The sequence below is a fragment of the Puma concolor genome, chromosome B2 (genome assembly GCF_028749965.1).
Source record: "Puma concolor isolate L17-30 chromosome B2, mPumCon1.1.hap2, whole genome shotgun sequence".
Lineage (NCBI taxonomy): Eukaryota > Metazoa > Chordata > Mammalia > Carnivora > Felidae > Puma > Puma concolor.
The window spans coordinates 112,446,724-112,474,454 of NC_141671.1; the positions used below are offsets into that span (position 1 = coordinate 112,446,724).

At 39.3% G+C, this 27,731-nt stretch overlaps 1 protein-coding gene across 1 annotated transcript; it reads left to right on the top strand.

Annotated features, from left to right (window-relative positions):
- Positions 1 to 4,946: 4,946 nt before the first annotated feature.
- Positions 4,947 to 21,604, top strand: SMPDL3A (sphingomyelin phosphodiesterase acid like 3A). Its single transcript, XM_025925381.2, has 8 exons — positions 4,947 to 5,205; positions 10,229 to 10,442; positions 11,179 to 11,323; positions 15,643 to 15,739; positions 16,484 to 16,653; positions 17,121 to 17,301; positions 18,967 to 19,091; positions 20,974 to 21,604. The coding sequence occupies exons 1-8, from the start codon at positions 5,103 to 5,105 to the stop codon at positions 21,289 to 21,291; spliced, it is 1,353 nt and encodes a 450-aa protein (XP_025781166.1). The 5' UTR covers positions 4,947 to 5,102; the 3' UTR covers positions 21,292 to 21,604.
- The last annotated feature ends 6,127 nt before the right edge of the window (positions 21,605 to 27,731 follow it).

Genomic DNA, 27,731 nt, shown 5'->3' on the forward strand with positions numbered 1-27,731 from the left:
TTTTGTTGTTGTTTTTAATGTCACTAATCTGGTGGTTTTAATATTAGATATTAGATATTAAATATTTAATATTAGATATTAATCTGATTAATATCACTAATCAGGAGGTTTTAGACAAAATAGCCTTTCTTACTGTATAAAATAAAGCTGGAAAAGTGCTAACTTTTTAAAAATATTACTAACAAAGTGCCAACTTTGTTTAAAATATTAATTAAAAAGAAATCAGCAGAAGCCTGGGGAAAAGTGGAAATGCCACAGTTTTGGTTGAGACTTCCATAGAGAACCTGTGGCAATCAGAAACAGGCAGGCTGATGAAGCAAAATGATATACACAAAAATGTCTTATTAAAAAATAGTCAAAATATCACACAATCAAAATGTCATATATTCAAGTTTCTTATTGAAAAGTAAACAGGAAAATAAAATGAATTTTACCCTGGATTATAAAGGTGTGTTTCCAGACAAATACTTTGAGCTGAACTAAGTCAACAAAAGTGCTAAAATGGAGTGCATAGAATGTGCGTTAAGGCTTCCAAATTCCCTTTAAAAAAATTTTTGTTTTTAGTAGAGAAAACTAACTTTATTTTTCTAACTTGTTTTATTTTTTACTTTTTTAAATTTACATCCAAATTAGTTAGCATATAGGGCAACAATGATTTCAGGAGTAGACTCCTTAGTGCCCCTTACCCATTTAGCCCATCCCCCCTCCCACAACCCCTCCAGCAACCCTCAGTTTGTTCTCTATATTTATGAGTCTCTTCTGTTTTGTCTCTCTCCCTGTTTTCATATTATTTTTGTTTCCCTTACCTTATGTTCATCTGTTTTATCTCTTAAAGTCCTCATATGAGTGAAGTCATATAATTTTTGTCTTTCTCTGACTAATTTCACTTAGCATAATACCCTCCAGTTCCATCCACATAGTTGTAAATGGCAAGATTTCATTCTTTTTGATCACTGAGTAATACTCCATTGCATATACATACCACACCTTCTTTATCCATTCATCCATCGGTGGACATTTGGGCTCTTTCCATACTTTGGCTATTGTTGATAGTGCTGCTATAAACGTGAGTGTGCATGTATCTCTTCGAAACAGCACACCTGTATCCCTTGGATAAATGCCTAGTAGTGCAATTGCTGGGTTGTAGGGTAGTTCCATTTTTAGTTTTTTGAGGAACCTCCATACTTTGCTTCCAGAGTGGCTGCAACAGCTTGCATTCCCACCAACGATGCAAAACAGACCCTCTTTCTCTGCATCCTTGCCAACATCTGTTGTTGCCTGAGTTGTTACTGTTAGCCATTCTGACAGGTGTAAGGTGGTATCTCATTGTGGTTTTGATTTGTATTTCCCTGATGATGAGTGATGTTGAGCATTTTATCATCATCAGTTGGTCATCTGGATGCTAATTTTTGTTTTAATATTTATTTATTTTTGAGACAGAGAGAGAGAGAGAGACAGAGTGTGAATGGGAAGGGGCAGAGAGAGAGAGGGAGACAGAATCCGAAGCAGGATCCAGGCTCTAAATCAGCACAGAGCCCTATGTGGGGCCTGTGGGGCTCAAACTCACAAGCTGTGAGATCATGTCCTGAGCCAAAGTCAGCTGCCCAACTGACTGAGCCACCCAGGTGCCCCCGAATTCCCTTTTTTGGGTGTGTGTGTGTGTGTGTGTGTGTGTGTGTGTGTGTGCTGCAGTTGTTGAAACTGAGTTACCCAAGGGAAAGTAAATACCTATTTGTAACTGGCTAGGGTTTGCCTTTGTAAGTAGAGACAAACAAATGTTATTTTATATTTCATCATTTATTAAATGCATTTTATCCATTTTCCCAAACCAACAATGTGAAGCAGGGAAGGCAGATACTGTTATTTTTACTTTACTGATGAGGAAATTGAATATCAGATTTACCTGTCCATGTAAGTGAATATTTACCTGTCTCATGATTAGTGAATAATACTGAGAACTGCAAACCTTGTGATTTTCCCTTTCATTTATTGTCAAAAAAGCACAAGATTTTAGTTTCCCTGATCACTACTTAGGAAATCGTTCCTCTGTTAGCCTCTGCGAGGCAAATAGGGTAAACATCTTCTCAGGAAAAAATAGGTAGTATTCATTTTTTTAACGTTTATTTATTTTTGAGACAGAGAGAGACAGAGCATGAACGGGGGAGGTTCAGAGAGAGAGGGAGACAAAGAATCGGAAACAGGCTCCAGGCTCCGAGCTGTCAGCACCGAGCCTGACACAGGGCTCGAATCCACAGACCGCGAGATCATGACCTGAGCTGAAGTCGGACGCTTAACCCCTGAGCTGCCCAGGCGCCCCGGTAGTATTCATTTTTAATCAACCAGGTGATTTCAGTTAATTTCTATAATTCAAGGCCCAATTAACTTACAGATATAAGCATGAGGGAACTTACTTTAACTTACAAAATGCACCATAATGAAACTATTATCTGACTATTGGATTTAGGATTACTTTATTACTATAATGAAGAGTAGAGGAAACTACAGTGCAGCTACAGGATTTAACATTTGAATACAATTAGTACTGAATGCCAGGATAAGGTTGGCTGAGATGACCATTCCTAAAACTAGACAGTCTACCTTTGTCTTTAAAAGCATGAAACAGAACACTGAGAGTGTTTGCTCCCAATTGTTCAGGCAGACTTCATCTTTGCTTCTGTTGGAAGAATGCTTTCTCTTGATGATTCCAGCCTCTGCTCCAGTAGAAGCAAGGGTTCTGGCCTCTCTGCTCTTAAGAATACAAGGCCATGGATGGGGATTCAGCTTCAGTTGACTATTATTAGGCCAAATAACATCCTGCTGGCATTTATTTCCATAACAACTGCCCTCCAAGTGAAGACTGGGAAGGGTTTTGGGTGGCCTAAATGAGAAACAATTACAATTACAATGACAATCACAAAGATCAAAGGTTGCAGTGGTGTACCAAATATATTTTTCTGGGAAGATAATTAACAAATATTTTTTGCTTCCTAAATCTTTACAAGGTAGTTGCAAATCATTTTTCTTCGAGCAGTATTCTAGCTCATATACTGACCTACCAATAGTACTAACTTTTCTGGTTTGTCCTTTTTGTTTTTGTTTTTAACATAGTTAATAGAAAAGGGAAAATTCCCAAGCCCAAAGGCAATTTGACCAACAGGCCCTGGAGAAATGTTTGTGAAATCCCAAGGTCTTAAAGTTGCAAACTTGACTAAAAGTGGTCTTGTGAAATCCACACTTGCACCCCTGATGATGAGTAAGGAGCAGTTTCCATCCTGTCATATGTGTTCTCTCACCCAGATACACACCCTCACAACAAATGACTCCTCCATCTGGACCATGAGGACCTATAAATTCATGTCCAAGGTTAAGATGAAAACCCAGAGATGTTGAGGCACTATAGTTTTGCACTAGAGAAAGGAGGTATAAAGGAAAACAAAGCAGAGGGAGTAGAAGGGAGAATGATGTTCCTATCCATTGTCTTTTAAGGAATTCAAGCATTTTTTAGGTTTCAAAAGGTGCTGGAGGTAGTTTATGCTTACTTACCTGAAGGACTGTTTCACAATCAATTCACTTCCAGTAAAGCTTATTGGAAATTGGGGGAGAAGAGCTAAAATTGCTATTTTTACACTTAAAAAAATCATTTTCCTAGTATTCAAAATGTTTGGGTTAGAAACACACAAGTTATTTTGTTGTCCTTAAAGTTATTCTCCCTCATCCGTCATTTTTCCCCCTGCCCGTTTTCCTCCATACTTTTGAAGTTGTGGACTGAGAAATTCCAAACACCATTCTGTCCACCATTGGAAAACATTTTGGTTCTAGAAAGGCTTTTCAATTATCCTAAAACCGAGGCGGGACTTAACCACTCTGGCAGTACATGAAACAAAATGGAGGCACCTTGATTACTATTTCAAAGCCTCTTTCATGTGGCACTTTCCCATTAAATTACACGGGATACAATATAAGGTTTCCTCTGATGGGAAACAAATACATTTTATGACCTCTTTTATGAAGTTAGTCATCCTGCAGGATATTTTTTTCTCCCAAGGAATTCCACATCTTTATCTTAAAGAGACCATAACCCTCATAAATGGTTAGAGAAGAAACACAGAACCTGAAACAATTTGGGGATCTCGGCCCCATTGTCAGACTAAGTATCTTTAAAAATTCTTTAGGAGAGTAAAAGCAACTGGCTCTACTTATGCTTGTTATGAGTCTCTGGACTGCATAAATCACAGTTCTGAGACGTTCTAACTCAGGTGTAAACAAACAAACAAACCCCCTAAACAAACTAAAAACTAAGACCCTGTGTCTTTTTTAAAAATTTTTTTAAATGTTTTTTTTATTTTTGAGAGAGAGGGAGAGAGGGGCAGAGTGTGAGCAGGGGAGGGGCAGAGAGAGAGGGAGCCACAGAATCCACAACAGGCTCCAGGCTCTGAGCTGTCAGCACAGAGCCCTCTGCCAGTTCAAACCCACCAACCCTGAGATCATGACCTGAGTGGAAGTCAGACACTCAACCGACTGAGCCACCCAAAAGCCCCTAAAATCCTGTGTCTTTGAGCAGTGGTTCTCAAACATCACCATCACTTTAGCATCACCTGGAGGGCTATTAAAAACACAAATTACTGGACCATTTTTACGCTCCTTCCTGAGTTTTTGATATAATTGGTCTGGGATAGGACCTAAAAATTTTCATTTCTTACTAAAATTCCCAGGTAGTGCTGATGCTTCTAGTCCAGGGACCACCCTTTGAGATAGCTGTGCTATCCAAAACTTCTGCTGCCCTCCTCCAAATTCTCATACTTCAAGGTTCTCTGCATGTCTTCTGCAGCGGAGCCCCATCTGTTTAAGGCCAGGCAGCATTTAGGGAAGATGATCTGCTTGAAGTTTGCCCAAGCACATTCCTTCCCTGGCCAGTCATTGACGGAAGGCATAAGAGGGCAGATCGTCGCTAGACAGTTGCTGAAGGTCAAACGAACTGACCTTTTGCGGAATCTACCCTCGCACGTGACTGCAGGGCGTCTACACCCTCACCCTTCTTCTGCCTTCTCTCCACCCCCAAGCCAGACAGCCTCAGTCTCCCAGGCCCGTGGCTTTGACCCGTGATGGCTCTGCTGGGCGCGCTTGTCTGCTGCCTGTTGCTCGCCTGGCGTGGCAGTCCCGGGTTCGGGCTGCCCCTGGCGCCCGAGAGTTCAGCTCCGGCTGTGGGTGAGTCCGCGACCCCTTCCCTCCCGGGAGCTGCCCGAGAACAACCGGCCAAAGCGCCCGCGCGAAGTCTGGAAAAGTGCGTGGGGGCAGCAGTGCGCCGCGGCCGAGGCTCCAGGGAGTGGAGGGGAGGGGAGCCAGACGCGCCGGGCGCGGGGAGGGCGAGGGCGACTGCGGGAGGAGAGCGCCAGGCGACCAGCGGGAGGTCCAGGTGGCTGGAGAAAGTACCCTTGGCCAGTGGGGGCGCTGCAAGGAGCTGCGGGAGACTAGGTTCCACTGCGCGTTTGTTCCGGGGGCGGGAGGAAGGAAATGTGCACGTCTCAAGCAGAACCGAAGCTAGAAGTTGGATGTCCCTCATTCCCACGGGCCCCGAATCTGCCCAGAACACAGGGAGTACGGAGCTTCCTCTTCCCCATAGGGGTGTACATTTCAGTGGGACTTCTAGTATCTTCTGTCCTGCCCGCCGGGTTTGTTGGCCTTTTCTTCTTACTCCTCCTGCCAGAGTCTCGGTGCTACTCACCTCTTAGTCTACGTTAGAACTCGTGGGGCCTTTATTTCACTTTACCTGGATGTTACCGGACTCTCTGTGGGCGGGATCAATTTTAATCATACTTGACAAGTTTAATGCAATCCCTTTTGTGGTCCGCCTGGGACCAGCAGCATCAGCGTCACCCAAACTTCTTAGAAATGCAGGTTTTCAGCCCACTCCAGACCTATGGAATATGAAACTCAGAATTGGGACCCAACAACCTGTTAAACAAATTTTAGATTTTAGGGTGCCTTTTGAGCCTTCCCTTTCAAAGGTAAAGGTAACCCCACCTGCCTGACACCCTTTGAAAAGAATTGTTCTGTTCTTTAGAGGGGGGAAGTTTTGATAGGTGGAATTCTGTTCTGTGTTTGGGGACTTAGCCGCCTCTGAAACTTAGCACAGTGCTTGGTGCTGTTCTCTGACGCTCTTGCTTTCTCACAAGGCTCTGGAAATGCTCTGAAAAAAATACCTCCTCTTTGCGTGAGAGCCAGTTCTCGTGACTCAGCTGTCAGGTTAAAAGCAAGAACTGTGAATCTGGTTTCTTAACTGTCAGTCGTAACGAGAAATTATCCCCAAATACTTATGTGTGTTGGTTTCTGCTTTTATTGAAGCTTGTGTTGTTTTTCTTTAGTTAGGTGACCGTTCAGGATTTTGAAATAAAATGTCCCAGGTTGCTACCCATTGGGAATACCCATTGGCAAATTTACTGTTTGGTTTTAAGGATCTGATTGCTTAAGTCCTCAGCAACAACTTTGTGGTGTCTAGGGCAGCTCCACTTACACCTCCCCGTTTTCATATGGAAACTAGAAGGCTGAGTCACTTAGGGAGGAGGAAGGGATGGGGTTCAGAGACTTGCTGAAGTGTTGACTCAGCAGTTTCGCATTGGCTATATTATTTTACATGTTTTCTACTTGATGTGACACTCTCTCTCTTCACCTGACCCCATCCGGAAATGCTTCCTTTATAACACTCACCATGACTGTCCTGTGCTTAATTGGTGTGTGTGTGTGTGTGTGTGTGTGTGTGTAAATTCCCAGTCTCAACTTTCTGTTCTGTCAAGTCTCAGTGGTCAGAGGACAACAACCCAGGAGTCTTCACCTGGGTGTGTTTGTCCACATCTCTGATTAGAGTTAGTAGGTCAAGGCCTGCTGAGGTATTTGGTAGGAACTGACATTATAAACAAAAAACCAAAAATACCTATTTTAAACAATTCAGATGTGTCTAAACATCTGAATTATTGTTTACTAGGTTTTTTTAGGATAAATTACAATTTTTTTAGCTAAACCATAAGTTTTTTGGTATATAATGTTAAGCATTTATCTAGGTATATTAACAACACACACATGTATACACACATACATTTGTGGAAATCTTCTTAAAGGTTATCTGCAGAACAAGAAAGAAATCATTGTGTGGTGAAATGAACTTTGGACCACAAATCAAAGAATCTGTAGTGGAGTAGGGCTTGGCCAAAGGCCAGGTCTGTGGCCTTACACACACACACACACACACACACACACACACACACACACACACACACACAGCACTTTATATATAATTTCATTAGAAGTGGAAGGTGAGGCCTCCAGAGGTTCATTATTCATAAATCCCAGGTTAAGAACCTGTCAGAACTCCTCTTGGCTTCTATTTAAAGACTTTCTTCAGTGCATCTAAATAATTACCTCCTCACTTATCTGTCTGGTGGTGCAGTGTAGTGGAAAGGGTGCTAGACTGGGAGTCTGGAGGGACTGGTTCTAGTTCAGCTCTCATTAATGAGTCACCATGTGATCTTGAGGAAATCCTGAAATCTGCCTGTGCCTCATTAAGGAATGTTTACTGAGGGCCTACTATAGGTCATGTTCTAGATGCTGAGGACATACAAATCTAGGTACTGGAGATGTATTCTTAATGTGTTTCCAGTTTTGGTTTATAAAATTTTAGTATACTTATTATCTCATGTCCCTTAATTGTCACAGTATCTCATGTAGGTGTTATGTATTTTACGTGAGGTGAGTGACACGGAAGGACAGTTGAATGTGAGCACACATAGAGGCAAGTGATACAGTGGTTAAGAGCAACATGGAATCCGGAATCAGACTTCCTGAATCTCTATCTTGACTCTGTTGTGTATGACACATGTGACTTGGACTTAATCTCTGTGTCCTTATCTTTAAAATGAAAATAATGATGAGTTAATACATGTAAAACATAAAAAAGGTACTAAACTTACAGTAAGTACCTGATAAATTTTAAGTATTACTTGGAAATGAAGAAGTTCCATCTCAAATTCAAGCTTAAGGTTACAAAATAAAAACAGTATAACTTTTTTTTTAATGTTTATTTTTGTGAGAGAGAGAGAGAGCGTGAGCAGGGGAGGGACAGAGAGAGAGAGAGAGAGAGAGAGGGAGAGAGAGAGAGAGAGAGAGAGAGAGAGAGAGAGAGAGACACACACAGAATCTGAAGCAGGCTTCAGGCTCTGAGCCCAACGTGGGGCTTGAACTCACGAACCATGAGATCATGACCTGAGCTGAAGTCAGACACTTAACTGACTGAGCCACCCAGGTGCCCCGTCAAAATATTAACAGTATAACTAACACTGAGGTTACTAGATGCCAGGTATGTTCTAAGAGCTTTACTTCTACCAAATCACTTAACCCTCATATAGAAGGCAGTAATATTCTTCCCATTTTGCAGATAAAACAAGCCAGGATCACACAGCTAGATTAGTAAATAGAGCTTGGATTTGAAGTCAGGTAGTCTGACTCTGGAGTTCCCCATCTTAACCATAACACTATACTGTTCTGTGTATAGCTTATTATACCTTAATATTCTACAAATCATTAAAAACATGTTTAAATAAAATTGAGATGCACTATATATTTATACCTCAAGGAAGGACAGCCTCCAGGATGATTCTGAGCTATTTGTCAACCTCACTTTGTGTGTTGGATACAGTAAGTCTGGGCTAGAAATGGAAGCTGGAGTATTTTCTGCATTAAAGAAGAAAATAAATTACTCTTGGCATGTATTTTCAAATGGGCATAGGATACAAAGTAATTGATCATAAAGACTGTTTTATGTCTGCTTTCTTCTGGATCTTTTGTCTACCATGTCTTAGCTGTGAACTTAAATATGTTATAAAATCATAATAATGTTGTGGAGAAAAAACAACCCAAATACAACTTAACGTTTCCACCCTAACAAATTAACAGTTTTCAGTTTCTTACTTTCTTATCCCAGCTTTGGGTCCTATTCAGGTGTTTGCTCATATACATACTTAGCTTTTATCATCTTTGTATAGATAGATAAAAGTTTGCATTCTACTTGTTTGCTCCATGTTTTTGGTGTAGTATGTGCTGCTATGTCATTTCTGATATAAATTAGTCATAATCAGAGTAAACTCCAAATTCAAAGTGTGAAAAAGCCTCAGTACTAAAATAATTTATTAATTGCATATGAGAAGGCAGCAAAATCATAGAAGATATATGTAACTTATGTATACGCAAGCTGGAGGGCCTTTCGAAGTGGGGCTCAGATTCTGACTGTGCTGTTTATTAGCTGTGTATACCTGAGCAGATTCCTAATGGACCCAGCTTGCATTTCTCCCCTCTAAAATGAGAACAGTGATTCCTACTTCAAGAGAGTGGTTTCGAGAATAAAATGGCATAGTATATTTAGTTTCTTTATTATAATGCCTGGCACAAATGCCTAATAAAGAGAGACACTACTCTGAATATTAGTACTACTATTTCCTTCAATTAAAGAATCTTTCCCATGGTATCAAATGGGTTCCAGGTTTCTCACTGAAAACTGAATGGAAGCATCCTCTTTAACAAATGCTTTCCTTAACATTATCAACATTTGATACAAGTGTATGCTAGAAGATGTTCCTATGTTTAGTAGCTTTTAAGAGCCTCTGGAAATTCCTACTTTTGGTTTAAAGCTAGTATTAAACATTTATACTCTTTTTCCATTAATGTTGAGAGGCCAGGTTTTACAAGAAATTAGGAGTGAGATTTAGTTTCTGGTTTTGCAATCTATCCACTCTGTAACCCAAACAGACCACATCATGTTTCTATGTCAGTTTTTCCACAAGAAGCACATAAATAAATTCTAAAACCATAAATTCTGCAAGGAAGGAAACATACTGTTAATACACAATATTATTATTGACCCATCTGAAGTATGTCTCCCTGTATTTCATTATGCAATTTACGTTTGTTACATAGTCTTTTTTATGTAGGCACGCCATCAGTGAGCTCATCGGTTCTGACCCATGTAAATAGTAAATTTTAGTAAATTCTTCCCACTATCTTTGGGACCCTCATCTACTGACAGGAAAGTATTGTATTTACTTTCAGGGCAAATTAACATTTAAATTACTAGGGTTTTACTCCATCACAGGGAGGAGTAACTGTCTCCAGTCTTACTGTAAATATGTGTATGGGAATACCTAAAGGGAAGTAGATTTAACACCATTTCTTTTCTAATCAACAGGACAGTTTTGGCATGTGACTGATTTACACTTAGACCCTACTTACCACATCACAGATGACCACACCAAAGTGTGTGCTTCATCTAAAGGCGCAAATGCCTCCAATCCTGGTCCTTTTGGAGATGTTCTGTGTGATTCTCCCTATTACCTTATTTTGTCAGCATTTGATTTCATTAAAAATTCAGGACAAGAAGCATCTTTCATGATATGGACAGGGTAAGTGAGTATATAAATACTGTTAGTTGCTCAATATTTATCTACAGTGACCTAAGCTTCATTAGAATCCTGAATTCCCACTAATATTAATTAATTAGGTTTTGTTTTTGTTTCTGTTTTTTGTTTTTTGTTTTTTTTTTTTTGAGAGAGAGAGGGCACAAGTGGGCAAAGGGCAGAGATAGAGAATAGCAATTTTGTAAACATTATCTTCTGGTGGCATAATTAATTAATTCTATCTGTCATGACAGAGTGATAAGGTTTGTATTCCCTATGCCTGCAGTAATGACCGGTGCTATTTAACTAATGTTTAAATTATACCTCATTTAACATTTGCATTTGATATTATTATCCCCATTTTACAGATGAAGAAATGAAGGCTGGGCATCTAAGTAACTTGTTCAAGTGTACACAGCTAGTAAATGGCAAAGCTGGAATTTGAATCCAGGGATTTTAGCTCTGGAATCTGTGCTTTTAATTGCTCAACTATTTGCCTCTCACAAATCTTCAGTCAAGCAGTGTAATAGGCTGAGATTTCCTGCTTATCTGTTGTATCACACAGTTTTTAAAATGGGATACTCTGTGGGAGAAAGATAAATGAAGAGTAGTTTATCAGCTCTTTCAATAATCATCTGTTGTTTTATCATGGAAGTGTGCAATGATAATACAACCAGGCATCATGCATGTCTAGTGACTTTTTATAGAAGTTGATTTTGCTATGATTCTGTCTCCTTTGCAGGGATAGCCCACCTCACGTTCCTGTGCATGAACTCTCAACAGACTCAGTCATAAATGTGATTGCTAATATGACAACCACCATCCAGAGTGTCTTTCCAAATCTCCAGGTTTTCCCTGCACTGGGTAATCATGACTATTGGCCACAGGTAAATTTGATGTAAACTCCAAAAGTGTTTCAAGGAATTTTCCCATTAGTACTGTCAAAATTCTGACAATAACTAGCTGATGATAAGACGTGGGAGTGGGGCTCATGGAGGTAGAGTGCACTGTTAATAACCCCTGAAGAAGGTAAGACAAGTGCTTTGGGGACTTGAAAGTGATTCTCCCTAATCCATAAAAAGATATGTCCATAGTGAGTTTTGGAAGCAAATTGCCTAGTTTGTGGATTATTGATTCTTGTTTTCCTTCATAATATTCCTCAGTTTCTACTTTCTTTTGAATAACAGTGTTGTTCATTCACATTTTATGATAAAGGTTGGCAAGGAAGGTTGATATTGACAAATGTTTACATTTTTCACAACTTCTCTTAGGCAGACAAAGCTCTCCACACTCTGATCATAGCAAACTGTCATAAGAACCAAAGAGGGAAGTTCCTGTTTGGGTCCAGTTTATCTGATTAAGATAAAACTCAAGACCGAGATTGTGTTTAGAATATTTGATGACTGATAAGCCCAGGCCTTAACCTATCAGTGTGGCAGTTTGTTAAATAGCCTGTGCATAACGGTCGGGTACTAGTCCTGGCTGGAGGGTCCTGTTATAGTAGGTGTAGAATCTTAGATTTGGACAGATTCAAGATATCTCAGAGTTTTAGTGTTTTAGTCCAGGACTTGACACACTACGACCTGTGGTCCAAATTTGGCCTACCACTTGCTTTTGTTAATAAAGTTTTATTAGAACAGAGCCATGGCTATTCTTTCTGTATTGCCTGTGGCTGATTTCTGATTTTGCACTAGAACAGCAGAGTAGAATTGTGGCAAGAGAGACCATATGGCCCATAAGTTTAAAATATTTATTATTTGGCCCTGTATAGGAAAAGTTTGGTGAGCCTTAGTCTAGATCAACTCTTCATTTTATGGATGAGAAAACTGAGTCCCCAAAATATCAAGTTGCTTGTTCAAGTGCTCACAATCACGTAGTGATAGAGCCCACATCCTGGATCTTTTGTGTTCAATTAGACTAACATTCTTTCATACATCCCTTGTTCTTGCCAGATTAACATACTCAGTATTCCTGAACACAATATTTACTTTCATGCCTCTCTGTCTAGATTTATCTTCTTGCTTAGAATATCTTTTCCATCTCAGGCCACAAGAATGCTTAGTGAGCATTTTGATCACCTAAATACAGGGATTTTGAGGCGTTGTACTCTAGGATGAACTTGTTTCAAGTAACTTTTTGGCACTGGCCTCTGGGCTTGAGATGAACAATGTGTTAGTCTTTGTGAGTCATCCTCTAAACCAGTGGTCAACTTTGTTACTATTGAGATGTGAGACCACACAGGGAGGATGCTTGGGGATGAACAATCTCTAGAAACCAGGAGCTACCCACATTGTTTTTTATATGCTTTAGGTGACAGATAGATTGACATAGTGGAGAACATGCGGGGTTTGGAGTCGTATTTACTAGAATGTAAAGCCTCATCCTGCCCTGCTCCTGATAGCTTGGCCAACTTGGATAATTCGCTTAATGTCCTTGACCCATAAGTCACTCATTTGTAAATAGGAGCAATAACACCCACCCTCAGAAGTTTCCATGAGAATTAGTGATATTACATGAATAGGGCGTAGCTTTCTACCTGGTACATATTATGCCCTCAATAAGTGGAGTGGTAGTTATTGGAGCAGTAAGCAGCAACATGTGGGATACATTTTCCCTAACTCCTTTGGGGATTTGTTTTATTTTACTTTTATTTCTGTCTTTGTGAAGTCAAATCTTATAGTGATTCACAGATACAGATAATATACAAATACAAATTCTAAAATATATCCTATCGTATGTATAACTTGGGTAAATTGGGCAGCCCGTATACCTTAGTTATTTTTTTTGTCTTTCTAGCTTGTGACTTTATATCTGAAAATCTTCTTTCTATTATTCTGCTTCCACCCTTCCACGCCAGTTTCAGGAATGTCAATGTAACATGAAAGCCCCACAACAAACTCTCCTACAGACTGTTAGCCGAGATGGAATTCTGGTGAATGTTAGTAACAAAACTGTTAGTAACAAATCAAGCAGATACTTTAATAAGTATTATTTCTCCATTAAAATCTCATAAACATACACATAAACATAGCTACCTAAACATGCATATGTAGATGCATGTCCCCACCCATTACATCAGAAGTAGATATTAGTGTGGGCAGCCTAGGGACTCCTTCCAGTTGCCGCCCAAGGAGGCAGTCTGGGCCAGGGTCCTCATTTACTCCTACACTGGCAAGACTGGCGCCACCAAACTTATGGGTGGGTCACTTCCCATTATACCTCATTTCTTGGCACTGTGCATGTCACAGCCAAAGAGGATTGAGATGATGGCATGGTACAATTAATAATTGGACATAGGAGTGACACTGGAAAGACCTGGAATTTAGACCAACCCTGGAACTGACCAGCTGTCCCTGGATGAATCATCTAACTTCTCTGATGCTCACATTTCTCATAACTAAAATTGAGAGAAAACTCTACAGTAATTTTATATAATTTTAAGATTTCATACGACCATTCCAGTATTTTGGCATCTATCCCAATACCTTGGGATACACATGGCTAACACTTTCAGATTTTTGATGATGATCATGTGACCAAGTTTTAATCAGAATCTGGGTTGGCCTATAAGTCATAATTTTTAGTATTCAGTATACTTTTCAGACAGAGGAGTCTGATATCTAACACAAATTAAAAATATACTAATAGTTCTAGTTAGAACAAGTCATTTAGTTATTACTTTCCCTGAATGTATTTCTGTTTTCATCGTGTATTAGGCATATGTATTAGGAACTAATGTGACTTGGGTGTCATCTTGGAAAATAAATAAGCATTTTAACTAGTGCTGATGGGAAAATTACTTTAAGAAATAGATCTATGTCACTAATATACAGAAGAAAAGGAGGAGTGTGAAGGAAATGGCTTCTGTTTATTAATATAATTTTTAAAACAAGAAAATCGGAATAATTATTTAATTTCACAAGTGATTTTTGGATTTTTATTCAGTATGCACTTTCTTTTTTTAAATTTATTTTAAATTTAAAATTATTATTATTTTATTTTTATTATTAGAGATATCGAGAGAGAGAAAGAGAGAGAGAGGCAGAGAGAGGGAGAGAAAATCCCAAGCAGGCTCCATGCTGGGCATGGAGCCCGACACGGGACTCAGTCTCACAACCGTGAGATCATGACCTGAATCAAAGTCAGGGCTTGTTCACGCAACTGACTGAGACACCCAGGTGTCCCTCAGTATATACTTTCTTAAAGTTTGGGGTATTTTTTTCTTCCTTAAAGATCCTTAAAAAAAATTTTTTTTAAGTTTATTTATTTTTGACAGAGACAGATTGCGAGCATGAGCGGGGGGAGGGGCACAGAGAGAGGGAGACAGAATGCAAAGCAGGCTTCAGGCTCTCGGCTGTCAGCACAGAGCCGGACACCGGGTTCGAACTCACGAACCGTGAGATCATGACCTGAGCTGAAGTTGGACGTTTAACCGACTGAGCCACCCAGGTGCCCCGCAGAGCTAAGATCCTTTATTATAATGTGATAAAATAGGATGATAAAAATACTTTATGATGATAAAAATGTTTTATGTATACATTGCTTACAAAAAATCAAAACATGTTCATATAAAGAGACTTCTCCAAATCAAAAGCATGTGGTTGTCAGTCTTCATTCAGAAAGTTCAAAAGCTTTATACTGGTGTGAACATTTCAAAAGACTTTGTTTAATTCTAAAATCATGAAATGTTCTCCATTCTCTCAGTGTGCTGTTCCAGGCCCTGTGTGTTCAGGCTCACACCTGCCTCTGTTTCTCTTTAATGAGCACACTCCCATGTCCGTCCTATATCCTGGCCACGTGGCACAAGTGCTTTTTTCTGTGTATAGCACTGTGAGTGTTGGTGTCTGGGCCATTGTCTTTACTTTGATGCCCTTTCTTGCCAACATGATGAAATCATTATTCAAGGGCAGGTTGATGTGCTTTCTTCACTTTCCCCCCCTGACTCTCTGGGCCAGACTCGATTGTTCATGCTTCTACCCTGCCAGAACCTCTGTGATGGCACCTGGCACATTGTCTGACAGGTGATTGATTATATTTTTTTTGTCTCTTTAACGAAGTTATACATTCCTTGAAGATGAAGCCTATCTAGTACTCATCCTTGCCTCTCCAGATGTCTCATATAGTAGTAAATGCTCAAGTAATGTTTAAATTAGTTAATCTATGTATCTTTAAAGTTTCAATGGTGGATTGTATTGTTTGTGGCCAGGATCAACTGCCTGTAGTCACCAGCAAGGTGTACAATGCAGTAGCAAATCTCTGGGAGCCCTGGTTGGACGAAGAATCTATTCATACTTTAAGGAAAGGTAAGTGAAAGATTTATTCATCCTTATTTTGTCTCTATTTTTATTCATGTTGTTCAGACTAAGATCTTTAATGTTTGCTTGGGTGTGTTCATTCTGGATGTGCCCGTTTCTTTGGAGGCTGTAAGTCATGTTTGAAAGCTGTGGAGAGGCATGGATGGTGAGTGGGCCCAGGGCAAAGAGAGCAGGTCCAAGATCAGGTGCTAGCTCCAAAAGTACCACTGCAGCAGACCCTTGGGTGTTACCACCATCGGCTCACAGGTGTGAGGGCGATTTTGCCTTTAAGTCTCATTCCTACTAAGACTGTAGCAGGTCTGGTTTATCTGACATCTCTCCCATAGTAGTCTTTGGCACGGTCCACGTGTGTTCCTACTTTTGCATTTTGTACTGCACTATATCTCTCATCTTAACTCCCCAAACATGCAAAAGTAGGAGTTGATGCATTAATGTTTCTTTTCTAAAATTTGACACCTCATGACCTAGTGCCAATATCATTTTCATCTGAATATCGGATACAACTGTTGGTAGGTCAGTATGTGGAAGTCCCACCACTGGATCTGGCACACAGTAGGTTTTCAGTAAGTGATTCTTATTTAATGACAACCTATGTATGCACAAACTAAATAATGAGAAATAAGTGTCACCTCCCTGACTGGCTTGTAAACCATAATTAAGAGTTTGCTTTCATAGTCACTGTGAATCTGTGTACGTGTTTTTCTAGAGTGTGTCTTAAATTTGTTTTTGTAGGTGGCTTTTATTCACAGAAAGTTTCACCTAATCTGAACCTTAGGATCATCAGTCTAAACACAAACTTGTACTACGGCCCAAATATCATGACTCTGAATAAGACTGACCCAGCAAATCAGTTTGAATGGCTAGAAAAGACACTGAACACCTCTCAGCAAAATAAGGAGAAGGTAGATCCCAGAGACTAAAATCATCTGGGGATAAACAGGGGCTAAATTTGTGTATTTATTAACTCAAGTGGGGTCAGCTATTAATAAAGATATTAAAATTTGAAGGTGTTTTCACATGAAACACCTTACGGTTTAATTAAATCTGCTGTGTTTGTTTTATTTTGCTTTGCTTTTAATGCTTTGATGACTGATTGACATCTGTTGATTAAAAAAAAATTGTGACCAAGATCACAGTTACTATATATCATCAACAGTGTAATTTAAGTGAGTCAAATGCAAGTAGAATGATACTAATAGTTTTATAATTTCATCTTTTTTTTTTTTTTGGTAATAGGAGAGATGGTATATTTGCTTTCTAAATTTTAATTAATATACAGTACTTTTAATCTTGGATATCTAAATGTCATTTGGTTATGATACACGTGCAAAAAGATTCTCATCAGTCCTCATTATGTTTCTTTCTCCAGGTGTACATCATAGCACATATCCCAGTAGGATATGTGCCCCATTCAAGGAACATCACATCAATGAGAGAATTGTATAATGAGAAATTGATAGATATTTTTAGAAGATACAGCAATGTCATTGCAGGACAGTTTTATGGACACACTCACAGAGATAGTATTATGGTGCTTTCTGATAAAAAAGGTAATATGCTGTTCTGTGTGCATTTTCCCAATCCAAGATGCTAGAGCAAAGCAGTGAATATCCAGTAATTTTTACTGAACCAGTAAATTACAAGTTTCATTAAATCAACCTGCCAGCACCAGATTTTTCTGAATGTCTTGTGTGTTTGTAAGGCAAGTGTCGAAATCCTATTTAGGCCTGCAGTTGGGTGTCTCCCTATTTGCTCCATGGGGCCACCAGCATTTGATAGCTATCAACAAAAAAGGCTCGGAAACCCTTAGCTCACTCAACTTTTCTTTTAGATTCTCAAGTTTAGAGAAATACTGCTGTTCATTATTTACTTCCTAGACTCAAGTGTCTTTTTATATGACTTGTTTTACTTCTCAGAATTTGAAGAGAAAAGCAGAATTCACCACTGGTTTAAAATAGATCAAACACTTAATTTTAAGGGATAATCAACATTGTCATCTACTCAGAATTAAAAGATAAGAATAGGAGAATCTCAGCATCAAACAAAACAATGATTACCTATTTTTAAAGATGACCTCCTCACGAGGACAGGAAACTGGGAGTTAACCAAATAAGGGTTCTTATTTTAGAATAGTCAGCCAGGAAAAAAAAAAAAATCAGTATGTATTTTTTTCAGCAATTGGGGAAAATTTTCAAAATGCTTTACCTCTTTCACCTACAAAAAGTAGGCTTGGTAAAAAATGACCATTTTTCAGCATCTGATAGCTTTTTTACTCAGAAATTCATTCCTGTAATAGATATGTATAAAAGCATGGTAACCCCAATCAGGTTCTTATTATGTAATTATTGGCATATTGTTTTAGGTAGATGTACAGAACAAACTAGTTTTGTATTTGTGTGTATGTGTGTGTATATACCTGTGATAACTTAGATTTTGTTATTATGAAAATTTTCAAATACACCTAAAAGAGAATAAACAATGCCCCCCCCACCCACATACCATCACTTATATTTAACATCCATCAGGATTTTGCCACATTTGCTTTACCTATTCACTTCTTTATTCTTTTTTCTTTTTCTCAAGTATTTGAAAGTAAATCTCAAACATTAGATCCATTTTAGCCTACATGCTGCTGTATACATTGCTAAAATATATGGCTAATTCACATAATCTAATTGTCATTTGGTCAGTTGTCATTAACTACATGGCTAATTATATAATTTACATACTAATACGATTCACTTACCTACCTAACAAGAGCAACAGTAATTTTTCAGTATCATCTAATACCAATCCATAATAAAAATTCCTCTGTTTTCTCAAAAGTGTCCCTTTATAGTTGTTTCAAGTCAGGATTCATCAAGGATCATACATCATTTGGCTGTTATGTCTGTTAATCTCTTAATCTCGAATTTGTTTATATTTTTAATAAAGATAAACTCAATTAGGGGCGCCTGGGTGGCGCAGTCGGTTAAGCGTCCGACTTCAGCCAGGTCACGATCTCGCGGTCTGTGAGTTCGAGCCCCGCGTCGGGCTCTGGGCTGATGGCTCAGAGCCTGGAGCCTGTTTCCGATTCTGTGTCTCCCTCTCTCTCTGCCCCTCGCCCATTCATGCTCTGTCTCTCTCTGTCCCAAAAATAAATAAACGTTGAAAAAAAAAATTTTAAAAGATAAACTCAATTAAAAAATATGTTTATGTACATATGTTTTGTCCAGGAAGACCGGTAAATTCTTTGTTTGTGGCTCCTGCTGTTACCCCAGTGAAGAGTGTTGCAGAAAAACTGACCAACAATCCTGGCGTCAGACTATTTCAATATGATCCTCATGATTATAAACTATTGGTAAGTTGGCACAATTTTGGAATTGCCCCCACATTTATGCATGTCTTTATAGTTTTCAATAGTTTAGTTGAATGTTTTCAGCTTAACTATGTACGTTGTTTCTATGTTGAAATCTCATGATGTCTGTCTTCTTTTTATATTTGGCTGGTCAGCACTTTCTCAGTATGGGCATTATGAGATCAGCCTTTGGGAGGTTGTTTCTGTCCTTCTAAGGACTTGACATTTGTTCAGTACATTGGGCAGGGGCTGATTTGGGGACTTGTACACATACTGAAACTTTTCATTAAGCCATATTTATTAATTACTCTTCTCTAGAACATAGCTGTGAGGGTGACTGTGGACTCTGAAACCATACTCCCGCAAGCATTCTTTTATCAAATTTCCTTGTGTATTCCCAGTCTATTCCTCTGTAAAATGAGGATTAAACTAAGTATTACTGACTTCACAGAATTGCTGTGAGGATTACATGAACAAATATGTGTAAAGCACTTAGAAAAATACTTGGCTTATAGTAAGAACTCAATACATGTTGGCAGCATTTTTTTTTTGTAAAGAAAAATGAGTTGGACATTTATCTTTGAGACAAAAGTTCTCTGGAGCTCGTACACGACTAGGTTTTAGACCAATTTAACATTGAAAGGCTGGGCTTTTTGCTTATGAGTACTGCCCTTTTTAATTAATATCATTTGAAAAGAATTTTCAATTAAAGTCTCTATTGATGTAAATGCATTTTTTTTCCTAAATAAACTTAGTAAGAGGTAGCTCACTTGTCCCTTAGAGCATGTTTTTTTTTTTAATTTTTTTTAACATTTATGTGTTTTTGAGACAGAGAGAGACAGAGCATGAACGGGGGAGGGTCAGAGAGAGGGAGACACAGAATCTGAAACAGGCTCCAGGTTCTGAGCTGTCAGCACAGAGCCCGATGCGGGGCTCGAACTCACGGACCGCGAGATCATGACCTGAGCTGAAGTAGGCCGCTTAACCGACTGAGCCACCCAGGCGCCCCCGCTTAGAGCATGTTTTTATGAAGAAAATAAGGCAAGGGAAATCAGATTTAATTTGTAAACATTAGATTAAATGAGGAAATAAAACAATTGACTGAATTCTTTTTACAACTATTAGTTGCCTATTTTTGGATCTGAGCATCATACATACACACACACACACGCACACACACATATATATATTATATATGTATACATGTACATATACGTGTGTATGTGTATATGTATGTATGTGTGTATGTATATACACATACTGACATGGAAAGATGCCCTGATATAGCACTAATTATTTTTAAAAGTGCAAAACAGTGCATACGTAGTATAGCTTAATTTTTTGAAAAAGCCAAGAGATAGTAAATAGGGTATACATATTCTAAATAATTATATTTGTTTTGTACATAATGTCTAGAACAACTTATGTCTTGACATACACTGGAGTGATGATAAATGTTTAACAAGTTGTTCACTGGGGGGAAAAAAGCAACACTTTAATTATAGTGTCGAGATTCCTAAAAATTTGATAATTGGCTCTGTGAGCTGGTACCAGCCACCTCCAGCACACCACTGATTTATATGTAACTATTAGCAGTGGTTATTTCTGAGGTGTGTGAATCCAAAGCTTTGTATTTTGTACATCTCTCTGTGTAGTTTAGAATATGTTCCTTCATTGTTTTTAAAATGAGAAAAAGTAATACAGATTTGTCTATGGAATTCCTTAAAAAAAAAAAAAAAAGCAAACCAAACAGTTCTCACTTTTTTCTAAATGACTACAACTTTAAATTAAGAATGTCACATAAATCCTAATAAGGACGCTTCTTCCTGTGCAGTACTTTCTATGGCAGAGAATGAACCAGGGTTTGTGACTGTTTTTGCTATAGGATATGTTGCAGTATTATTTGAACCTGACAGATGCAAATCTAAAGGGAGAATCCGATTGGAAGCTGGAATATATGCTGACTCAGACCTATGACATTGAAGATTTGCAGCCAAAAAGTTTGTATGCATTAGCTAAGCAATTTGCAGTCCTGGACAGTGAGCAGTTTATAAAATACTACAATTACTTCTTTGTGAGTTATGACAGCAGTGCAATTTGCAATGGGGAATGTAAGTCCTATCACGTTTGTGCCATTATGAGTCTTGATCATGTTTCCTATGAAGATTGCCTCAAACAATATTATATAAAGCACTATCCCTAGTACTTAACTCTTTGTGTTCATAGAAAATGTAACATTGTTCTGTTTCTGAGATTGGTTTGTGGGAACTGTTACATAAATCTTGTGGGTTACTGAGTGGGCCAGCAGAATTCTTATCTTTGCTTTCTTTTTTATAATCCTCAAATGTGGATATTTGTAACATTCTACATTTTTATTATATTGAATATATAACTGCCCATTACAAGAATGATGTCTGGATGTCAGTATCCTGTCTTCCAGTTTATAGAATTATATCTAATTTTTACCCTTGTTGCAACTGTCATTTATATAAATAAAGCAAATGACTTCTCACGCATGATGAATTATTTTTAATAGGATGATTTTCTGTGTTTTAATTCACTTTTGTTAAAAACTCATGTGTAAACTGAGGCTGAAACTGTTTAAATCTCATGTATAAACTGAGGCCCACACTGTTTCCGTGCACTATCTACTGTTGGGAAAACACCAAGGATTGGTTGAGACCAACTTGGGGCTTATGAAACATCCTAGGACATGAGTTGCCTATAATGGAGCAAAGCTGTCTTTGTTCTGTGAGTGAAGGAGAGGCCTCTTGAGTACTGCTAACTTTTAAGGAACAGAGTGTCACAAGTTGTGCTTATTGTAACTGCAGTACTAGCATAAGGCCTGGATCCTCCCCTGGTGATGGGCACTTAGTAAATAATTGTTGAAGTGAATTGAAAGGTATGAATATTTCTCAAAGAAATGCGCTAGGATGCAGCAGTGGCATTTTCTTTGCCACGATATTCTGAGGGAAGATAAAAAAGGAGCTTTTATTTTTGGGATTGTGTGTAGAGTTCTCCCATGGTTGCCTGTCTCTCAACAGCTTCTCTCAAGCTGTTGTTTGCTTCCAGGCTAAGTGGGAGAATTCAAGTAGAAGAGAAGAGGAGGAGGCCTAGGGATTTAGGAAACCTCAATACTTTGGCTTGCTGAAGAAGATATGCAATCACCAACCTTAGGTCAATCAAAAAGGAGAGTGAAACTCATTATCCTGTGACTGGTTGGACTTCACTTAAAAAAGAAAAAGAGGGGTGCCTGGGTGATTTATTCGGTTAAGTGTCTGACTCTTGATTTCGGCTCAGGTCATGATCTCACGGTGGTGAGATCGAGCCCTGCCTTGGGCTCTGTGCTAACGTGCAGAGCCTACTTGGGATTCTCCTCTCTCTCTCTCTCTCTCTCTCTCTCTCTGCTCCTCCTCCATTTGTGTGCACTCTCTCTCCCTCTCAAAATAAATAAATAAATAAATAAATAAATAAATAAATAAATAAATATTGACTTACACGTGTAAGATCTCATCATAATGAAACTAAGTTATTCTGATTTTCAAAGGCCTGAGAACACAAACATTACAAAATAAAAATATAACATCTAAGAAACTATCGATATTCATTAGGTAAACATTTCCTTAATTTTTAAGTTAAAAAAATAAATTGGTAGGGTGCCTGGGTGGCCCAGTCAGTTGAGTGTCTGACTTTGGCTCAAGTCATGATATTGCAGTTTATGGGTTTGAGCCCCACATCGGGCTCTGTGCTGACAGCTCAGAGCCTGGGGCCTGCTTCGGATTCTGTGTCTCCCTCTCTCTCTGCCCCTCCCCTGCTTGCACACTCTCTCTCTCTCTTTCTCTCTCTCTCAAAAATAAATAAGCATTTAAAAAAATTTAAAAGATAAGTTAGTTTGTTTTTTAGAAGTGAGAATGTGGAAATAAAGCAAAGCTTCATTGTTACAATCACATTATTTATTTATTTATTTATTTATTTTTAAACGTTTGTTTATTTTTGAGAGAGAGAGAGACAGAGCATGAACGGGGGAGGGGCAGAGAGGGAAGGAGACACAGAATCGGAAACAGGCTCCAGGCTCTGAGCCATCAGCCCAGAGCCCGAGGGGGGGCTCGAACTCACGGACCACGTGATCATGACCTGGCTGAAGTCGGACGCTTAACCAACTGAGCCACCCAGGCACCCCTATAATCACATTATTTAGAAATCACCCTCCCCTCAGTTATATTTAATTTGGTATTGTCAAATGGGTACATTCTATATTTTTATATTCATATACTTATGGACAGAAGTTTTAAGAGAACAGGTTTGTGCCATATGAGAAAAAAAAAAAAACAAAAAACTTTAAGTGGCAAAAACCAAAGATGGTGTGCGCTGACTCAGTGAGTCCCAGCTCTGCAAGAGGACAAGCCTGGACTTGCAGGATTACAGGACAGAAAATTCCTGCACCTGCTGGGATTTGGGGCAGTGAACATTAGGACTCTTTCTACATTATTCTACAGCCTACACTTTTTAAGGATACCTTTTTGTGTTCAGGTTACTTTTACCTTAAAATAGAAATAAATGATCTGACGTTTCAAGTAATATTTAGGGATATTATCAGTAATTAAATGAATTTTACCATTCTAAAATCAGAGCATCTTACCACTATTTATTGTGGGTTATTTCCAATTACTATTACTGAATCCCAAATTCAGCTGCCCATTGCTTGAAAGGTCAATACTCAAGAGACACATGTTGATTGGAAAGGAATATGAGCTTTATTCAGAAGGCTGGCCACCTGGAGAGAAGGCAGACACTTATCCAAAAGCCAACTCTGAGGTTTCTCCCTAGCCAAGAGGGTTTTAAAAGGGCAAGGGGTGGTTAAACAGTAAGGGGTGCAGTGGCATATAACATTTCCTGATTCTGTGTAGATTTGATGGTGCCTGTTTACAGCTTTCACTGCCTGAGGGTTGTGCAAGAGGTCTAATTCCTGTTCTGTGATGGGCGTGGGCTTTCTCTTCTCCTTCTAAAAAGGAATGTAAGATTTATAGATTCACAAAGAGGGTTATTAAATCAATCATATCAACTTAAGAACACCATTAAACATCATCATGCTAGTTATGAAGATCACCCCCCTGTCAATTTTACCATTCCTTATCTATGGGATTAAGGACCAGGGCCCATCGTCTGTAGCTTCTTCATGCTGATATAGGGCGTAGTTGGGACCATGGAATGGAATATGTTAATGTGGGTTTGAAGCATCTCTTTATACACAACTGATGTGACTTGCTTGCATGGTTTTGTTACACACATTGTAATAAGCTTAATTCCTATACATAGTGCTAATAGCATGAATGTGAGTCCTAATTTTAGAATGACTTTTAATACAGACCTAAGTCCTGACGGTAACCAGGAGAAGACATTTGTGAACCAATTCCATCCTCTCTGGAACAGGGGTGTTTGGCAATCTAGGGTCTGCTGCAACCAAGTGGCTTGTCTGATTTTATCAATACTGGTTTCTGAGGAAGTATTGATACATGTGCAGCAAGACGACTCAGCAATAACAGAAATTCCCCTTTGCTCAGCTAGGGTATAGTCTAGGGCCGTATGGTTATCCAGGACAACTTTAGCAAGGGAATCTAATGACTTTTCCAAGTTAGCCCGAGATTTGGTGGTTTCATTAACTAGGATGGTTAGAGTTTGGGACAGTTGCAAAGCACATGTTGATAGGCAGCAGCCCCCCGTGATGGCAACAACTTATAAACAAAGAAATATTCATCCCTATCAGGGATATTGCTGGGGAAGTCACGAGTCAGTCTAGTAAATAATTTCAGGGAGCTAACGTAATGTTTAGTTTCATTAGCAGGGTCAAGGGAGAAGGGGATCCCTAGGGTGGCCAGAAGGGGTAGAAGAATTTGTAATACAGTCTGTGGGCCAGGGGATTCCATCTAAGCTGCAAATAAAGACAAACCCAGCTTGAGCACTTAAGATGAAAAGTGGAGTCCTCCTCAGGTCTTAGTGAGAATCGGCTCACCAACAGGGCAACCCATTCCATCCAATCTTGGCTCGCCTGAACCTGGCTCTGGATGTCGTCCATAGCCAGGAAGGAAAAAAGACTGCTGTTTACACATAGAGAGCTGGTCCCTGTTGGGAAATGGTTTCATGTGATGTCTAATGGGGGGAATACATGCTTATTTTCTGTCCTTTGAAAATAACCTCTTTTAGTACAGTAATTGCAGGGCTTATGAGACATGCGGGTGCCTCATGATCATTCTGAAGGAATCTAGCTATTTTCACCCTATACATTTTTAAAGAGTCTTTTTGAAAAATTAAGTAAGCTCTGCACCCAACGTAGGGCTTGAACTCATGACCCTGACTGAGGTCAAGAGTCGCATGCACCACTGACTGAGCTAGCCAAGCATCCCCTAACCCTATACATTTTTATTTGGGCCTTAGTGATTGGAAGCCAATTGCCTTGGGGGATTTCTGAGGTGTTATGAATGGGATGGACCAAGGAGTCTCCACAGTCCAGCATGGATTGGGCTTTTGGATGACATATCCAACAATCAGTAGCACATGTAGCTGTAACCAAGGTCTGAATTACCTATACTAGTCTTTCCAATCCAGGGAGAGAGAAGACATGGTCAATATGGATCACAGAGTGGACATAGTTGTCATAGATTTCCTTTCCTAAAAGGGTATTTTAAATCCTGAATACGATGGCTTTCTCAGCAGGGGGTTTCAGTGGCTTGTTTGTTGTCAGTAGGTGGGGCCCTCTTCACTCTGGTGTGGTGCATGCATGGTGTTACCCCTGCAAGTTTTAGAGAAGTAGAAGTGGTTAATAAGATTTCATAAGGCTTCACCCATTTCTCAGCCAACTGCTAATTGGGTCCTTAATTTTCTAGGTCTTTAATGGTACTCTTTCTCCAGGCCGGACAGGTTACAGTGGCTCATCTCATGACCTAAAGAGGACAAGAGAGGATAAACCTGTGCAAAACAATCAGTATTTGACTCAATTGTTGTACATATTGTTTACTACCATTTTCATTTTCTTAGTCTAAAGGTGATGTCCCGAGAGCCAAGGTCTGAAAGGGTCTCCCATATATAATCTCAAAAAGGCTTAATTTTAGCCTGTTTCTGGGGGCACCCCTACCACAGAGCAGGGCAAAGGTAGAAACTTATCCTAGCTCAGGTTGGTTTCTTGACAGATTTTGGCCATAGTCTTTTTCACTATATGAAGCATATGATGTCCATATATGATCTATAAAGCAGCACTTACCTTCTGCACCACATTGGATACAAAGGCAGATCCATTATCATTCTCAATTGTGTAGGGTAAACCAAACCTAGGAACAATTTCCTTTAGCAAGAGTCTCACAATGTTGGAAGATTTTTCTGTTTGGGGAGGGAAAGCTTCAACCCATCCCAGAAAGATGTCTACAAACACTAGTAAATGTTTAAAATTCCTAGTAGTCCTAGGCATTTGGGTAAAGTGTATTTGCCAGTCCTCAAAAGGAAATTCCCCTTTGTATTGTATCCCTTGGCTTGGTGGGTGCCTCTTGTGTTTTGGATTATTCTTTGCACATATAGGGCAACTCTGGGTGATTGTATAGGCCATTTTCTATAGATACAGCCCCTTTTTTGCTGTGCTTGACCTGAGACCCCAACCACAGAGACTGTCTTCTGGGCATTCCGTGTCAATTAAATTTTAAAGATACTGTACGCATCCCCTGTATCTACTAGAAAGCCCGTCAGTTGGTTTCTCACTGTCAGTTGCACCTGGGGCTCCTGTGGGGAAATGATCAACGGGATGGTAGGGAGCTCCAGGGCTTCTTCATTCATTCCTGTTGCTCTTTCTTCCTTTTGGAGCTTTCTCTTTATATCAGGGGTGCTCTGTGCAATAAATGTCATGTTTACTATGTAGATATTTTCTGGGGCCTCTGGGTTGATATCTGTATATTTCCAATAGGCTTGACAATTTCTTTCTAAACAGGCTGCTGCATTTTCAGTTATTTCTTTCACTTCATGAATCTTGCTCGAACTATGCTGCTTGGGAACCCCTTTACTTAAATGTGCCAAGATGCACTACTGATAATGCTCAAGTTGTGATAAACCTCCTCAATTTGGGTCCCAAATGGGCTCAACCAATGGGACAGCAGTTCTTGGGACTGGGGCCTGGGCTGGGTCCTCATGATAGACGTGCTGGACTTTCTCATCTGCTTTGGCCAATACTAGATATCTTTCACTTGTGGTTAACATCATATTCATTATAGCTTTTATATCTGCCCAACTCAGCTGATGGGTTGCAAAAATGCTCAAAAAGAGTTCCACCATCTTTCGAAGGTCATCTCTATAAGAGCAATTGGCATTTTTTCAATTCATTAAGTCTGAAGTTTGAAAAGGAGTGTATGTCCAATAATACTTGAGAGGCTATCCTTGAACATTAATTCTCCTTAATAGTATTGTCTTAAAGGATATTGCCCAGGACCCAAGGGAATGGTCACTGTCCAAACTGGGTGCCCTGTCTGAAAGGGAAAGACTTTAAGATCTGTTAAGAATCTTGTTCCAGGATTTCCTTGCCCGCATCCTATAGGATGGTGGGATCGAAGCCCTAAACAGAAGAGGAGAAGGTGGAGGTAAGAACTCTGGCTGAGGGCACAGTAAGAG